Here is an 18583-nt window from a genome sequence, read left to right as displayed (position 1 = left end):
ATAATGGTAAATTGCAGTTTTGGATGCCTTAATGATCATCAAATTGGTTGAAAATTTGCATAAGTGATCTATACATTAGGACCTAAAAACTGAACGGTTAAGATGTGAAAATATGATCGAAAAGTTAGTCTATTGCCCTATCCCTATAAAAGACCAAAAAAAGGGATCCCTCACTAGAAGGGCCCTGTACACACACACACACACACATACAGATTTTATCAAGAGCGAAGCTCCGCTTTGAAATTAACGTGTGAAGTTCGAGTTTTCGGTCATTTTTCGGTCGCATATTCACATCTCAACCGTTCTGTTTTTAGATACTACTGTATAGATCATCTCTGCAAATTTTCAGCCAAATTGATGATCGTTAAGGTATCTAACTTGTAGTTTTCGATGCCTTAATGATCATCAAATTGGTTGAAAATTTGCATAAGTGATCTATACATTAGGACCTAAAAACTGAACGGTTAAGATGTGAAAATATGATCGAAAAGTTAGTCTATTGCCCTATCCCTATAAAAGACCAAAAAAAGGGATCCCTCACTAGAAGGGCCCTGTACACACACACACACACACACATACAGATTTTATCAAGAGCGGAGCTCCGCTTTGAAATTAACGTGTGAAGTTCGAGTTTTCAGTCATTTTTCGGTCTCATATTCACATCTCGACCGTTCTGTTTTTAGATACTACTGTATAGATCATCTCTGCAAATTTTCAGCCAAATTGATGATCGTTAAGGTATCTAACTCGCTTAAACCAATGGACGGACTAAATCTGTCAACCTGAACTGTACTAGCTTTAAAACAGTTATCAATGCCTTAACGATCATCAATTTGGCTGAAAATTTGCAGAGATGATCTATATACTAGTACCTAAAAACTGAACGGTTAAGATGTGGATATGAGACCGAAAAGTGACAAAAAACTCGAACTTCACAAGTTAATTTCAAAGCGGAGCTCCGCTCTGGATAGGATATATATATATATATATATATATATATATATATATATATATATATAGGGGCCCTTTTAGCGAGAGATCCTTTTTTTGGTCTTTTATAGGGATAGGGTATTAGATCAACTTTTCGATCATATTTTACATCTCAGCAGTTCAGTTTTTAGGTCCTAATGTGTAGATCAAATCTGCAAGTTTTCATTTAAATTGATTATCGTTAAGGCATTCAAAACGACGATTTAAGATTATAAGTATGAACGGTTCAAGTTTGACAGATTTGGTTCATTCATTGATTTATTTTAGTTTGATACCTTAATGATCACCGATTTGGCTGAAAATTTGCAGAAATGATCTACACATTAGGACCTAAAAGCTGAAAAGTTGAGATACCGAAATGTGATCAAAAAGTTGGTCTAATAGCCTATCCCTAGAAAAGACTAAAAAAAGAAATCCCTTAATAGAAGGTCCCTATACACACACACACACACACGGTGGGTTCATCGCGTCAGATATTAATTCGTAAAGCATATTTTGGTCTGGCACTCAATATTTGCTTCCGTTTTCGCCGTTTTCTCATAGGGTTTTAATTACTTCGTTTATGTAAATAGGATTCATTCATTTGTGTAATCGGATTGGCGAGAAGAGGGAGAAAGGAAAGAGTAGGGTTGTTCACGAGAGTGTTGGGAGAAACAAAGGAAACATTGTCCTTCCACATTCAAAAGAATGGTTCTCCTCTGTGACCAAATCCTAGCTTTTTACTTGGTGAATTGGAACTCCGTTTCAGGCCTGAAAGTCTTGGTTTAAGGGATGATATATGTTGAGAAAGAAGTATCTTGGCAATGAGCTTGTCACGATGAGGTTCTTTCTTATACATCAAGGACATAAAGAAAACGAGTGTACGAACGGGCTATCAAGAAAAAACGATAACATGCGTAAGGGGACGATGCTTCAGCATAACTAGGAAGTAACTTCAACTTAGTCTGAGAACTCGGAATTATCCATTCCGGCAAAAAAAATTTCAATTGTCCTGAAACTTTTACTCTTCATATTGTACAGATGAACCCTCACATGAGCAGAATCGAGTCTGACTAGGATTGGAGATTGGAGTAGGAGCTCCCCAATGTGAATTGTACCGAAAGGAACCGGCCGGAAATTGGACTCCCACAAACAAGAGGGCAAGATGATGGTCTCCGTTACCCACACTTGATTTTGGTAGTCCTTCAAAATCCATAACATCAACATGTTTTGTTTCGACTCCTTTGTCATCTATTAGAGTCAAGCATCCATCCACTTCAACTATACTCCCAAAAGTTGGGCTAAAAAGAACAATATGATAATCATAATCTTTAGGAAACGGGATCACTCTAAACCTCTCGTCTTTAAGGTCATAAACCACTATAAGATTCTGTGTCCCATGCATCCAATGTATGGCTCCATGGATGCACACACTTCTCTTATGGAACTGACACTTGTGATAATCGAAAGGTAGATCATTGTGATCTGCCTCTATCCCCCTCCAGAAACTCGTACCTAGTTTAAAGATCTGAATAGAATTCATAATTGTTACAGGGGAATCTGTAATCATTAATGACTTCTTCACTTGAAGAAGCTGATACTCATTTGTAAGAGGACAAAACCCAAAGTGGTATGCCTCATGAAAGGTGACAGGTACGGGTGTAGGATAAGGGATTGAATAGATGAACACGGAGGTCATGCTTGCTTAGATTCGGAAGCGATGTATGCGGAAAATAAAGACAGACCAAGCCATTCATAGTCTCTGCATTGTAGACACAAGAATACTTGGTCAGTGGTGCGGGAAGTTTCAGAAGGTGGTTGGTGCTTGGTAGTGGACTTCCTTGGTGGATTTGTACTGAGAAGAAATGTTGTTGCTTTGTGGTTCGGTCCAAAGTGGTGAGAAGGCGATTACTGTGCTTGTTGCTATTGAAGTTTCGATGAGTTTCGATAAACAAAGGGTTACGGGTGAGAGCACACCAAGATTTGCATACGCACCTGAAGCGCATCAGGGACTTAATTGCCTGGTAGCCTTGGGAGTATATGAAAGCATGAGATTTCGTTTGGGAGCTCTGGAAGCATACTTTCTAAACTACTTTCTTAGGATATTATGATTCAAAAGTATTTTGGTGAATGGAAAAACTTTGCAGCTTTCATAGTTTTATCAGAAAGCGAAGACTAGGGCTACGTTGCTTCGCGTTATCCGCGCGACTCTGAATAGACAACATATATAATAAGTTCGAGTTCAAAATAGCCAAATAAGACCAAACAAAGAGAACATCCAGCTGCTTGAGACAAAACAAACAACAAGAAGAAAGCTGACAACTCACAAAGGCTACGACCTAACGTAATTATTTATCATTGCAAGAAAAATTAATTGCCAAACTTGCTGAAAAGGTCCACCGTAAACCATCCCCATATATATGTGAAATTCTAAATGACTATGTACTCACAATGGAGGAACTTGTGAAATATACAACTAATATGTACATTTGGTAACATATGACAAAGTGTATCAATGAGAGGTGGTATTACTGATTTGATCGGGGTGGATTACAACTCCATGAACTGGTAACCGACTTCGGCGTGAAGTAGGTGCCAAAGAAGGTATTGGTTCAACATTTGGAGGTATTGGAGTTTCAGGTGAGTGGCCTGAAATGCAGAGGGAACCGGAATCATCTTGCACCCAGTAAACTTCTACCATAACTCCTCTTGGATTTTCTGTGGATTCTGTACCTGGAATCCCAATAAACCTAGCTCCTACAGGTATCTGCAAAACCATTGAGATACATTAGGAAGAGAAAATTGAGAGAATAAATTATCAAGTGATTTTATACTTGATGTAAACATATCTTGCTACAGAAGTAATTAAAAGAGAAAGAAGCTGCGCTCACCTCGATTAAGGCTCCGGATGTTAATGTGAGAGTGACCAACCTCCCCTCAGCCGTAGCAGTTTCTAGCTCTGCCTGCCTTGCGATATTCAAGAAAACTTCTTCAAGAGTTGTAAGACCCAGTTGGATGTCTGAGATACCAAACTCAATTTCTCTATCTTGAAGCTCCTTAAAAAATTTCTGCAGATTATAAAAAACAAGAAATAAGAACAATAGAACATTTACGAACTTCTATAGTGAGACTTCTTTTGTTAAGAAAAGGTCATTCATACTAATTATTATTATTATTATTATTTTTACTATTATTATTATTATTATTATTTTGAACAGTACTAGTTTTGAAACATGAGATATACTTAATATAGCAAATATAAATACAACTCCTATGGACAAAAGCAATAAGAGTATTGAGGAACATTCACATGAAACTACATAATAAACAATTGAATCATCTTGGCAAGCATGTCAAATGTAATATTAAAGAAGTATAGAAGCAGTATAAATCAGTCAATATCAAATTACTTAATGCCAATATTTACAGTATCTTATTTCAATTCAACCGCCACATCATAGGAGGATACTATGCCATCCTTCTTCTACTGGGTTTCAGTAGAAGAACCAAAACAAAAACTTTGAAAGGAAACAGTAGATTTGAAAGGTATAAGAAAAAGAGTAGAAGATTACCGTCAGAAGTGCCTCTCTGTCATGAGGAATAACAAAAGTCAGAAAGGCTTTGTTCTCTTCTTTCGGTAAAACATCCAAGTGCTGTCAAATATTTTCCATGTTAGCATTAACCTTTGTATGCATAGATAAGTACAAACCCTTTTCGAAATAAACATACATATTTAAAGAACTGCTTCACTGCCTCATGGTGAGGTGTAGTAAGTGCATCCCCATGTGGAGGGCTTTGTCCATTGGTGCTTTCACTGAAACTAACAGTAGCAATAAAGCCAGTACCAAACCGTGATTTCAGCCTGATTGAAGTACCAATGCAACGGAGCCTACCCTTTGCCATTATTCCTATCCTATCACCTAAAATGTCAGCTTCTTCCATTGAGTGAGTGGTTAGGACAATTGCACGCCCCTTTTTTGCATCCTCAATGATGTCCCACACATGTCTTCTAGTTATTGGATCCATACCAGTTGTCTGCATGCATAAATTATATTACAGAAAAAAAGATAGAGTAGAATCAGTAGATGAACTTGTAAAGGAAAAAAAAAAAAATTCTGATTTCCCTACCGGTTCATCTAAGATGACTAACTTTGGATCACCAATAAGGGCTATTGCCACACTTAAGCGACGTTTCATTCCTCCACTGTAACTCCCAGCTCTAATTTTGGCTGCCTCGGTGAGTCTTACTTCTACCAATGACTTCTGAGCAACCTGCAGTTGAGAAAGAGCATTCAACTTATACAGAACAGAAGATCATTCTTGTCCAGGGAACAAAAATGAAAGATCAAAGCATGTTGAATCCCTTATTCAAATCAGTGTAGTCCATATGCATGGCATAAAAGAAATTTAGTGTAGCACATACCACTTTTATTGAAGCTGGGGATAGGCCTTTAATACTAGCAAACAGGTGGAGGTGCTCTTGCCCAGATAATGCATCCCAAAGAATATCAAACTATGACAAGAGGCACAGTAGAGATAAGTTGGTCTAATTTTTTGAACTGAGTTGTTACAACATGGTGATAAATAATAACTATCTAATGCTAATATCTGTTAATGTAGGAGGAAAAGGCACCTGTGGACAAACTCCTATAATTTGCCGAATTTTAGCCATGCCAACAGAGCTTCGAACAGAGTTCCTATAAATCAATGCTGTTACAAGACAATTTACAATATTATCATTTGACTTCACCTCGGTAAATTTCTGATTGAATGAGCCAAAAGTAATGTAATTATAGGTCTTACCATCTCCGCCAGTAACGGGTGTGATGCCAGTCAAACAATTGATTGTGGTGGTCTTCCCAGCTCCATTTGGCCCAAGTAAACAAAATAGCTGATTCTTGGAAAAATTCACCCATAGACCCTGTATTTAGGAACAAATGAATTGTTAAGATTTTGATTCCAGTTGGGACAGCTATGATCAGGGTAGCTGCAGTAAAGTAGGCACGGGTATCAATGTCTAAGCCCACAGTAAACATATGATGAGCCCAAACAAGAAATCCAAGAACAACTATACTGAGTACATTACTTAATTGAAAAACCTCACCCTATACACTGCCCCTGTACTGTATTTTTTTGTCTTTAAGCAGTGACAACTAATGAGAATTGAGAAAGATGGGAGAAACATTGATCATGAAATACAGACTAAAACAAGGTGAAGTCCTTTAGTGTCTACATACTTCCTCTGAAAAATACAACTCAGAAAAGGTTCTTTACCTTCAGAGCATGGTAAGGTGACGTGCTCTTGCATCTACAGCAACCAATTTTTGTGGTCCCTGGATATGATTTTGAGAGGCCACGTATCTGAACTGCAATATTTGGATCAACTATGCCCTCGCTAGTTTGTTGTTTTACAATGTTCTCTTCTTCAAGTACATCTTCATCATCTGGAGTAAGTGGCTCCTGTTCTGGAACTGAACCTATGCAACTGCAAATGCCACCCTCTATGAAAGAGAGGAGAAGCATGAAGTAATAAGTATCATTCAACAAATGGAAACTGAAGCACAAACTGAATTACAGTCTTAACTGTCTTATTAATACCTTCCACTTTTCCACCCTTCCCTAGCCAGTACCCAGGATTTAAAAAGTAAAAAACTGATTTTCTGACACCAGATACATTAGGGATGATATTATCGAAGTAGATAGCCAATACAAACCAGAGAAAGAATGTTGCCGCCAGCCATTTAAAAATGTCACTCTGTCAAAAATTTAAAGAGAAATATTAATAGTTATGAGCTAAACAAATGGACTTAAGCTATAGTTCAATTGACTAACAATATGATAACATACAATTGTTATAACGCAGTCCGTTTCATTTGGTGGACACTTTGTTATTCCACTCCATTTTATGCCCATATCATAAGGGGGAGATGTTGCACCAGAGAGTATCTCTAGAGCTTTGGCAAGAAGATTTGGAGGGAATAATGACCACATTATTCTATACCTTTTCTGGATGTTTTGGCCGTAGGGAAATCCAGCGGCTGTGACAATCTGCGATGAAAAAATGGGTTCTGTTATTACCATTGAGCCAATAACCCCTAATCTATAAATTTCAAACCTGAGGAAGCTTGCCTGGGTGACAGATCCAACAATATATATAGAGAAACCCACAGTTGTCGATGAAGATGACTTGCTTATGAATGCCGATAACATAAAGGCAAAACCAATCTGGCATCAATGTTAAGAGAGAAGGGATCAAAGGATCAGCAAGAACAAGTGTAAATTAAAGCAAGTAATTGCAAGAAACAGACTTACCATATTGAGTTGAAAAAGAAAGAAAATGAGGAAGATGACCGCAAAATTGTTTTTCAGGAACATATCAAACTGAAATATGATTCCAAACAGAGTGATGAAAAGTGATGAGAGAAGTGTGATAATTCCCTCCCATGTGAGCCATGAGAACCAGTATGCAGAGTCATAAAGACCCATAATTGTCATTGCCTGCAGGGCAGAACACATACAGCGGTAAATAACTAATTGATTTCGTAAATGCAGAGCAATGCTAGGCATACTTAAGTCCATCTAACCAGACAAGCATTCATCAATTGAAGTTGTTTACAGTCATTACCTGTCGAAGCTTTAGTTCTTTTTCTGTGATCAAAGAACTCATTTGAAACACAAAACCAAACATGGAAGTTGCAAGAAAGAAGGTCGGTCCTACTGTCTGCAATGCAGACGGAATCTCCCTTGAAGGGTGTGCAAATTCTTTCAGCGCAACAACCCAGCTGAAGTTTGGAACTGAATACAAGTCATTATATGAGTGCTAAGCTCTTGGTGATAGTCATGCAAGTAAAACTTTCTGCAAAATACATGGGGGGACTATCGGGAACAGATACCTCCAATCAAAGACCTAGCAATTTCACGCTCTGCAGCAATCTGAAGGGGAATTTGAAATTTGAATGTGGGGTCCTCAAATTGCCCTTGTTTTGCAAGAGGAGTAGAGTTGGTCTGTAGGCCATAACTAATAACACTGGCATTTCTTTCCACAAAATGCAAAGCTCCGGGGCAGTACATAGGATTACTAAATAGCCATACATCTACATCAGCTTTTGTTTTAAATGATTTGACCTGCACATAAAGCAGGAGGAGAGTAATTACATGACCTGTGATGATCTTTCAGACTGCACATAAATTATTTTTTTTTTTTTAAAAGGAAAAGAAAAGAAAAAAAAAATGATACCAGTTAAGCTGTTTTTTGGCTAACAGATAAAGCCCAACCAACCTACCTATTTCTTAGAAGCCTAAAACCATAAAATTTAGCACTTCAATTTTGGATCTTCCACCTCTTTTACTTTTGAACCAAATCCCAAACGTTTAATTTCAGTCTGTATATTTTTACATTTTCTCACTAAATAAAACCTGAGGAAACAAAAAACCTTCCACTCATTTCATACATTACATAACCACACGCTCAACTCCATGCTTCACCATAATCCATCATCATATGCTTTTCTCTGCCATTCAATCATGTAACATAAAACACTCCACTGAAAAGCAATTTTGGACAAATGCTAGTTAGACCACATTTTCTTAGACAATGCAACTTATCATTGACTTTTCTTGAATATTTCCCAAAGTTTTGACTAAATCAAACAGAATATATGCCTTCCTCTAAATCTAAGCAAAGACCAAATTAAATTCAGCCACACAAATAACGTGCCTTACTGCTATGCAATTAAAACCCCACTCCTTCAGTTTCCGGTAACCAAACACAAGAAACAACAATCACAAAAAATCTTTAGTACCTTTACCGACGGAATCGGCCGGCCGGGATTGTTAGCCATGATAGCAGTGGCAATGCTCCGAATCCTAGGGCTGTCATTTCCGCTCCACACAAAGTCAAAGCAGGGCTTGTGGATGTAGTACTTGTCCTCGCAGGGCGGGATCGGCGGCGCAACCAGAGGCTGGGGATCGGTGACGCTCTTGTAAGTGGTGGAGGAGGCGAATCGAGCCATCATGGCCTTCTGGATACAGAAGAGGAGGAAGACGAAGAACAAGGACGAGAAGAGCTGGACGAACGTCGCCGCCTTCTTCCGCCATGCCAGCAGCAGGTTCTTCCGGAACAGAGCCTTGAATTGCTGAAACAGCAATGGGACTCCGCTCTGCAAACCCATGGCGGCGGAGATTCTGTGGGGTTTTGGGCTACGGATTTGAGCGTTTGGTTTCTGAGAGTCTTGACAGTTTCGAAGTGAAGTAATGGGGTTTTGGGGGGGATTTATAGTGGGGGTGAACCGAGGGGGTGAAGTGGTTTAAGCGCGTTCGAGTTGGGATAGATTTACGGATTTGCCACTTGCTTTTACTTGGTACTAGAGCTGACATTAACATTTTTTTTTAGTGTTTTTCTGCTTATTTAGTCAAAGTAAGTGTTGTTTTTGCGAGGGGTCACTTCACCTCTTGCGTGACCCAATGTTCAACAGAATGATATTGATAAAAGAAAAAAGTTGGTATGAACTTTTTTTTATTCCAAGGCAAATTGTTCAAGTTTCGAGGATATACTTTTTTTTTTTTTTTTAAGGAAAATTTAGAAATACACACACACACATGGTATAAACAAAACTTTCGTTATTGGAAACTGATATGTTTGGATGAGAAAAGTCATTCAAAGAAGGTTGATTTTACAAATGCGGGAATTAGCTAGGAAAAAACATAATCTGGTGTATAAGTTTAGAAACTAAAGTCAACACGCACAAATTTATCTATATGATGTAATCATGTGTACAATAGCATTAGTTTCAAGACAACTATTTATAATTTTTTTATAGTGTAATGCGCCATACTTTGTTTTTGTTACGATTTAGTGTCATCTAGTAATTATGATTTTGATGTAATTAGCAGACTAGCTTATTGACTAAATAATTTTTGTTGGTTTTGATTTAGTGTTGTTTTCGAGTTAAATAATGCAACGAGAAAAAGAAATCCACTATCTTGTGACACCACAAAATAAATCTTTTTTTTAGTTAAATTATTAATTCCTTGGCCTTTAGCTTGATTTCCATAATATTAAAATTTCCAAAAATAACCCACCTTGTGCCATTAAAATGATTTTTAACCTTGGCCAGCTACAGGACCAGTACTAATGGAGGCTCAATGGCAGCCAACAGAGTAGAATCCAATGATAATGAAGATACTGAGAGTCTAAGACCACAGATTTTGAACAGCCCAAGGAATTTACACAAACAATCAGTAGTACTTGTAAATCTAATGGAGGCTCAATGCCAGCCAACAGCATGATGAAGATACTGAGACCACAGATTTTGAACAGCCCGAGGAATTTAAACAAACAATCAGTAGTTCTTGTAAATTGTTAACAAACCTGCTCCTTCCGGAGAATGAAGGAATCGTCGATTAGTGCCCATACAAGTATATAGAAATATTAGCTTGTTTTGAAAGTAGGTTTTATCTACGTACGGTGTGCACAATAGCTAGCAGCTCCCAGTTGTTTTCTCAATAAGATGAGATTTGACTGCGGATATCTATTGATAAGGGTTGGGATATGAGAGGAGTGAGAGAGTACTTATATGTACTGTGTTGTCGCCATTGCTTATGGACATAGGCAATTAACTAGAATCGATGGGGTCATTGGGGTGAAATATATACAGCTTATGTTGAAGTTGAACTACTAAAGAATGAAACAGACATTTCTCTCAAAACATGCTTTTGAGTATTAAACGATGCGCAATTCCATCAGTCATATATAGATATAGTATATTGCAGTTACATCAGTATAAAAACCGAACATGCCCTAGAAACACGTAAAATATTATAAGAACTCAATTTAGTAGAATCACCACTTTGATGCAGTTGCATACTCTATTTTGCTCCAAACACAGAACTGCATAATATATATTATAGAAACAGTCCCATTTAGAGATAAAGCAGTTACATAGTAAATGAGATAAAGCTAAAACGATGAATATGCAATGAAAAGATTTGAATAATTTTGTGCTCAATGATGCTTGAATGAGAATGGTTCTGATTATCTGTTGATACCACTAGATGATCAGGAGGTCCTCTGTTTAATACAAGAAAATCCTCTCAGGAATGATAAGTTACACACACTCACACATATCACACACATAAATCAACAGAAAAGAGTAGAGAAAGGACTTACGGTGATAGTTTAGATATCCACTGCTCCGCTACCAGTTATGGGTGAAACTAAAGTCTCTATGTACATAGCTTGGTGATAGGAATCACAAACACGGATCCGAGAAGCAATCCTAGATTTCTTCTTGTGTAGATTATATAATATAAATGATGATAAGTTCCCTGAATGGTGAAGCTCATTCCAAGTCATCAGAACTTCACCATTCTGTAAAATAACTATCGGCCCAATGTAAATATGAAGTGCTGGAGGTCGAGGTACACAGTCTCTATGAATTTGCACTTTAGTCCAAGATTCCATGACCCCATATTCCTCCATCGTCCAAATTGTAAACAAAATAGGGTCCGAGATCACTTCATGGGCATGGGCACAGTACACAAAGAGAGAATTTCTAATGGTGCTCATTCCTATTTGGGAATATTTGTTGTTAGAAAGAAAGGATAGACGTACCATCTCCAAAAATTTCTCCTCCGCTAAATTAAATAAGATAATTCTTGATGTTGAACTATATTGATAATCACGGCCTTTTTCTATCCAATGTAGGGCTCCGTTTGATAAGCACCCCTGCCCAGATATTTTACCATAATCTCTCAGGTTTCCAACATTCCTCCATGAACCCTTTTTCAGCGTAAAGACCTCGATTTTCGTTGTTGTTGTACCACCCAATATGACCTTGAAATCTTCAGTTGTAGAATCATAACCGAATCCATAAAACATATCATCCCAATTGGCATCACTAACAGTTTGTTCTGGTAACTTGCTGGCATCTCCGGTACAAGGGTTCCATAGAAAAACCCCGCCGCAGCGAGCTTTCAGGCATATCAAACCATTGCAAGAACCCACAATAACTTCCAATATTCCCGGAATATCAAGCTCTTTGCTTGCAGTGTGACCAACAAAATCCTTCAACGAGTCAACCAACATGGATTCCGGATGATGTTCTAAGAAGTTCTTATTGTGTAAGAACAGGAGCCTAATTGTGCAGTTACTACTGTTGTCGATCCCATTGATTGCGTGGTTGAGGTGCTTCTTAACAAAATAAGAACGGGAGATTAGAGCACGCCATGACTTGCAAACAGAACGACACCGTAGTAAATATTTCACTGGTAGCCTTGACAGTATCTCTACAATAATATCGTCGTTCCAGCTCTCTGAACATAAGCAAGGCTGTTTATTAAGCACGTCGCCTGAGAAGAACAGTTGCCGGAGCCAATTTCGAAGGCGGTCTGCACTGTAAATTTGTGATGGTGGTGGCGGCATGCGACCGCATATGGCCATACACCCTGCCATAAGCCCTAAATTTAAGGTTTCCATGACTGTGAGGTTTATTGTTAATTATTTGATTTGCAGCTGGTATGTATGCATCTGCCGTTATAAAGAAAGGTGTGTTGTAGGAGAATTGTAATTGTATTTATTATTGATAATAGGAGCCTTTTATATAGAGAGTTACAAGGTACACAATAGGTAATAGAATCCGAATACAATTGAATACCTAGAACACTTTCCTATTACAACTCTAAACCCTAGTTTGTAGAGGCACACATTATGTTGACATCCTTCAACACTCCCCCTTGTGCCGCTCAAACTTGGTGATGACGCTTTGATTGTTGCCTCGTTAAAAACCTTGTCAGATAACAAAAACCCTGTGAGACAAAAATAACCCTGGTCGAATGACAAAAAGAGCACAACGCGTCATTTACTCTTCGAGATTGAACATGTAGACATAATGCCTCCCCCTGATGTCAATATCTCCCCCTGATTGCTACAATCATGGGAGTTCGGATAACTTTCTCAATCCGATGCTCTTCACATGTTTCTCGAAGATGGATTTTGGTAACGACTTAGTAAATAAGTCCGCTACGTTATCCTCTGATCGGATTTGGTTCACTTCAATATTTAGAAGTGCTTGTTGTCATTTTGATGGAGGGGAGGAGGAGCACGGAAGGTGGCATTCTGCCTTGTGGGGTCCGATCCCACACTTCCGTCATCTCTTTTCTCTGTAGGGATAGAATAAGCCCATATCAATCGTACCTCTCAAATATCGAAAGATTGTCTTTATACCAATCTAATGGCGTTGCGTTGGCGCGGGGCTATGTTTAGCCAACAAGTTCATAATAATTGAGGTGTCCGGTCTTGTATTGTGCTAAGTACAATAATGCGCCTATTGTACATAAGTAAGCACCTCTGCTATTAACACGTCTTCGTCATCATCCCTGGGATGAAACGGATCCCTTTTAGGGTCAAGACTACGGAAGACCATGGTGCATCTTTGACTTTATCAAAAATGTCTAAGCATCTATTGACATGGTATACAAGTTCTGAATCTAGACAAAACCGTGTTCTCCCAAGGTCCTTCCTCTCAAACTCGGATTTAGGTGTTCAGCGGTTTCCCTTAACTCTCAAGGGTTCCAATTATGTTTATCAACATAAACTGCGAAAATTGCAAATCCGGAACTTGTCATGGAAACGCGTGGGCATAGTTCATCGATCATATCCCTTCCCAATCAAGTAGTCATTTTAGTGAGCATTTCAACCTCGTTGCAAATACGCTCCGTGGTCTAGAGCCACTTGACTTAGGTAAATGAAGTCCACAAGAACCTTCATTATATTCCGTATCTAGATCCCCATAGAGCTAGATACGTAGTGACTACATTCGTAAGCTGCATGTTCTGTTATTTGGAAATTATCAAACTGACAAGGTAGTGGAGTGCAATGACATCCATTACGAGAGAATATGTCTTCTCGTAGTCGATTCCAGGGCGTTGTGAGAAACCTTGTGCCATAAGGTGAGATTACCATTTCTTTTTCTCATCACGCTATCTAACGAAGACCTATTAATGTCAATAGGTTTTATGTTAGGAGGTGTTGGCATCTCAGGCCCGAAATCCTTCATCTTCGTTAGTGAATCCAATTCAACCTGGATCGCATATTTCCATTTAGGCTAATTTTATCTACGTTGGCATTCTTCAATAGAGTAAGGTTCGATGTCATTGGTCTCAACAATTCCACGTCCTCATATACACTAGTGTAGTTCGTAGAGATCTCTATATTCTCAGGAATTGGTTCTAACATTGAGGCGTCCCCCAACGATGTCTCTTAGACATAACCACAATCCAAAATATTCTCATGAGACGGATTTTAAGTATCAATGATCAATGGATCAAGTTGTGTCAAACTCGCTCTCTTCTTAAGACTAGAATCCATCGAACCTATGGGTCTCCTACTCTCTCTAGCGGAACGCATGGCCTATGACACCATTATACCACCTTTGTGGCGTCACCATACCACCATCCATGGTGGTGTTGCTGTACCCATCTTCTCTGGGTGGCACCATGTCCTCTTGTGGGGACATCAATCCTTGCAGGCATGTTTGCAGCAGGTATATGTAATCTCGTCACTTTTAAGGGATCAAGATGAGACATAGTGGGGACAGACCACGAAAATTCCTGTCATTCCTGTTGAACATTGATGCTCTAATCTCCCCCTAATGACGGGAAGACTGTCTCTTCAAAGTGACAATTCGCAAATCCAGCGAAATAGAGATCGCCTGTCAAGGGTTTTACGTAGCGGACTTATAGTTGGAGGCCTATGTCCAACACAAATATGTATATGCATTCATTGCAATGACTCATGTTGGTGCGTTGTGGCGGCGTAATTGGCACATAAACTGCACACTCAAATATGCATAAGTACGCGATATTTAGACTCGAACCCATTCACTAGCTGTAATGCAAATAAAAGTTGAGTGGATGCTATGAGTCGTAGAAGAATGAGCATAGCTGCATGCGATATTGCATAACCCAAGCGGAAATATTGGTGCGCATTACCAAAGTCCGGGCTACCATCGTAGTCTTTTAATGGTGGCTTTTTCGTCGGACCAATTGAGTGTGTACATGGGAATGTGATACTTGATATCAATACCCAATGATATGCAATAGTCATCGAAAATTTTCGATGTAAGCTCTCTAGCATTATCACATCAAATTGACTGAATGGGATGATCTGGATAGTGAGCCCGTAGCCATATGTTATGTGCTAGGAGTGTAGTATAACCAGCATTACACGTGGATAATGGCACAACATGTGACCAGCGTGTTTGCGTATCAACCAACACCATAAAACATCTATACGGTCCGCAAGTTGGTTGATCAAATCCACATAATTCCCTTAGATTCTTTGTAAGAATGGAATTATTTCCTCAATCTCCTTTGCATAGGATGGTCTCAATCCGAAATAATAGGCTTTACAGAACGAAACATTGGCCTTATAATCAACCAATGAAGGTTTTGGTTAAGCCATAACGTCACAATGGACTTGAGAAGTAGGGAGAGGAGTTGAATAAGGGTTTATGGCATCAATGCCATATATTTTCCGCAGGGGGTAGGCGGCGCCGGCCATGTGTGGCCGGTCAGTGCACAATCATGGCGCCATGAGGTGCATGTGCAGCTCCTCGAACCAATTCTTGCTTCTTACTTTTCTTCATTCTGAAAATGGATGTCCGTGTAAAGTCTTTAATACACGGATCATCATGCCAAAGCCTATATGTGTTAGAATCCCATATGTCGTCTCTCATGACATAGTTGGATTCAATAACTCGAATAGTGGTTGCATACAACCTACTAGAGCGACACATAAGTTTCTCTAATACTCGTTTATGTTCGTAGTCATTAGAGGTGATGCAAAGGAACTCTGTCCATTCTCATAATGTGTTTCCACATGAAAACCATTGGCTCTTATATAATAAAGTCCGAATTAAGGTATGTCCAAGACATTAAGTAAAAGAATTGACACTTTATTAATAGCCAATGATTACATCAAAGTTTCCAAAATCTAATCCAAAATGAGATCAAATTAAGACACATTGTAGTCACTCTATCCGTTTAGTAACTCCAATCAAATATGACCAGGAAAGTAGAGAGAGATGTTGGTGGAGCGAGACTCTCTTAAGTACCAATAATCTCAATGACTTTCCTAGACATCACATTTTATTAGGTCCGCCACATAAGAAAAAGTTAATACAATTGTCATTTATTGACTAAGACATATTGCCGTTACAAAAGTTCTTGGAAAAATAAAAAGGACTATTCTAATCAAAGTCTGGCATCCTTGTGCACTTCATCTTCAGCTTTGAAGTCCTCTATGGTGAGATTGACATCTCCACTATCTTCTTCTTCTTCTGCAAGGTACACTTTTTGCTCCCTTAGGTCCCTATATACCCTGTATCTTGCAGCTAGTTGCTCGCTTGCCTTGCATTACTTGAACCAATGCTCAATTGATCCACATCAATGACACATATCATTGTGGTTACCTCCCTTTAATTGAGGTGCACGTTGCGGGCATTGGCGCCACCACCACGACCCATGGCGCCACCACCACGGCTAGGGATACCACGACCCTCTCTCCCACGTGTGGCATTACCACCACGTGTATCCACACCAAACTTGCGGTTTCCTTCCTGGTTAGGGCGGTTATATGGGCCCATACGTCCCTCATTCTTAGGGTACCGCTCCTTGCGCCCTCCTTTGGGTGCATTATAATTCGCCTCATGAACGCTCTTAGTTCCAATAGGCCTTGAATTATAATTCCTCACGAATATGTTATCATGTTTCTCAGCTACAGATATAACATTGATAAGCTGATGAAACCTTGTGATTCGTCCAACATTGACTTCAGTACGGTATTGCTTTGATACCACAATAGCTGAAACGGGGAAGGTGGAGAGAGTTTTCTCAATTAGCTCTTGCTCTGTGACAGGTTGTCCACAAAACCTCAACATGGACTGTATGTGAAGAGCTTCTGAATTATATTCTGCTACAGACTTGAAATCAGCAAAGCGCAGATTGTTCCATTGAACCTTCAAGTCGGGGAGGAGGGAATCTTGGACATTGCCAAAGCGCTCTTCTAGTGCTACCCATAGCTCTCTTACATTCTTGATCGACATATACTCCAATCTGAGTGCTTTGTCCATATGACGTCGCATCAAGATGACTGCTTGAGCATGCTTTGTAGGTGTTCGGACGAACACAAGATCCGGGTTAGGTGCCTGGATTATGGGTAATATTCCCTTTGAAGTGAGATGGTTCTCAACATCGGTTACCCAGCTATGGTAATCCGAGCCTGTTGAATCAAGCATGGGAAAGTCGAGTCTAGGTTCATTCGACATCCTGAAAATAAGAAGAGAAGATATATTAGTTTCGGAGCTAAACTTCCACGAAAACTAAAATAATGAGATTTCCGAGCTATGCTACCAAGAAATCAATTTCCAAGAATCTCTTTTGGATTAGACCAAACAATGATGTTTTAATATAGTCACAATTTGATGCTTGTGGACACTCTTAGTCCAGGCATTATGAACACTCTTAGTTCATACGAACGCTCTTAGTTCGTTTAATTATGAACACTCTTAGTTCATACGAACACTCTTAGTTTGTTAAGTGTGAATCCCCACAATTCCGCTTTGTTAAATACTCAAAACCATTTGGCAACATATATTCCAATATTCTGCAGAAAATAAAAGGAATTTAAATATAAGAAGGTAGCAACTTTAATTACAAAAATTACGTGATGATTTTGGGCTTGAGAACACGTGCGTGTTGATGCAGGCGTGTTAGGATTGCAGATGCTGTTTCAATCCTAAGTTAGGATTGCAGTGGTTGTTCAATCCTAAGTTAGGGATGTAGGCAGCAGAGACGCAAGGGGCAGTAGCAGCAAGCAAGCAGGGATGCAGCAGACGTGTTAGGATTGCAGATGTTGTTTCAATCCTAAGTTAGGATTGCAGTGGTTGTTCAATCCTAAGTTAGGGACGCATGCAGAAGAGACGCAAGGGGCAGCAGCAGCAAGCAGGGATGCAGGCAGCAGCAAGGGTTTTCAGTGGCAGCAGGAGGCGGCAGGGGCTGCAGACTTGCGGCAGGGGCAGCAGGGAGGCTGTGAGGGTTGCAGACTTGCGACAGGAGCAGCAGATTTGAGGCAGGAGTAGTAGGGATGCAGTGGGGACTTGCGGTAGTGGGCTAGGGCAGCAGGCGCGGTAGGAGGCTGCGGCTAGGGTTGGAAAAAATTGCGGTAGGAAGCTGTGGTGGTTTTAGGTGTTTTCGGCTAGGGTTAGAGGCTGAAGCAGTTTTAGGGTTTTTTCTTTTTCTTTTGGGCTAGGGTTAGAACTCGTGCTGATAACGTGTTGTAGGAGAATTGTAATTATGTTTATTATTGATAATAGGAGCCCTTTATATAGGGAGTTACAAGGTACACAATAGGTAATAGAATCCGAATATAATTGAATACCTAGAACACTTTTCTATTACAACTCTAAACCCTAGTTTGTAGAGGCACACATTATGTCGACATCCTTCAACAGGGTGGGTTTTTTTTTTTGGGTAATGTCACAAAAGTCTAATTTTACCACAATTGTTTCTCTTAAGTTGTACTTAAATATGATTCTTTCCAATAAGTCTATATTTT

General features: G+C 39.3%; 2 protein-coding genes across 2 annotated transcripts; both read right to left on the bottom strand.

Moving 5' to 3' along the window:
* Window positions 1-3290: 3290 nt before the first annotated feature.
* LOC112165646 (ABC transporter A family member 2) lies at window positions 3291-9222 on the bottom strand. Its single transcript, XM_024302251.2, has 16 exons — window positions 8772-9222; window positions 7863-8094; window positions 7595-7764; window positions 7282-7467; window positions 7099-7194; window positions 6817-7017; window positions 6568-6724; window positions 6244-6470; window positions 5773-5890; window positions 5603-5679; window positions 5393-5482; window positions 5098-5241; window positions 4699-5004; window positions 4542-4622; window positions 3861-4037; window positions 3291-3736 (listed from the first exon to the last, which is right to left on the bottom strand). The coding sequence occupies exons 1-16, from the start codon at window positions 9138-9140 to the stop codon at window positions 3482-3484; spliced, it is 2886 nt and encodes a 961-aa protein (XP_024158019.1). The 5' UTR covers window positions 9141-9222; the 3' UTR covers window positions 3291-3481.
* Window positions 9223-11146: 1924 nt separating this feature from the next.
* On the bottom strand, window positions 11147-12055 carry LOC112163879 (F-box/kelch-repeat protein At3g06240). The gene has a single exon (XM_024300144.1). It carries the CDS (start codon window positions 12053-12055, stop codon window positions 11147-11149), a length of 909 nt encoding a protein of 302 aa, XP_024155912.1.
* Window positions 12056-18583: the final 6528 nt, after the last annotated feature.

This window comes from Rosa chinensis, chromosome 5, assembly GCF_002994745.2.
Source record: "Rosa chinensis cultivar Old Blush chromosome 5, RchiOBHm-V2, whole genome shotgun sequence".
In the NCBI taxonomy this organism is placed as follows: Eukaryota; Viridiplantae; Streptophyta; class Magnoliopsida; order Rosales; family Rosaceae; genus Rosa; species Rosa chinensis.
This window is presented reverse-complemented; position numbering and strand designations above follow the sequence as displayed.

Bases quoted from the DNA above. Each gene is read 5' to 3' on its own strand.
- LOC112165646 (XM_024302251.2), bottom strand. From the start codon at position 9,140: ATGGGTTTGCAGAGCGGAGTCCCATTGCTGTTTCAGCAATTCAAGGCT. The intron at 7,018-7,098 runs GCAAGCTTCCTC...TTTTCATCGCAG, and splicing joins TTGTTGGATCTGTCACCCAG to ATTGTCACAGCCGCTGGATT. The intron at 4,038-4,541 runs GTAATCTTCTAC...TATAATCTGCAG, and splicing joins ACAGAGAGGCACTTCTGACG to AAATTTTTTAAGGAGCTTCA.
- LOC112163879 (XM_024300144.1), bottom strand. From the start codon at position 12,055: ATGTTGGTTGACTCGTTGAAGGATTTTGTTGGTCACACTGCAAGCAAA.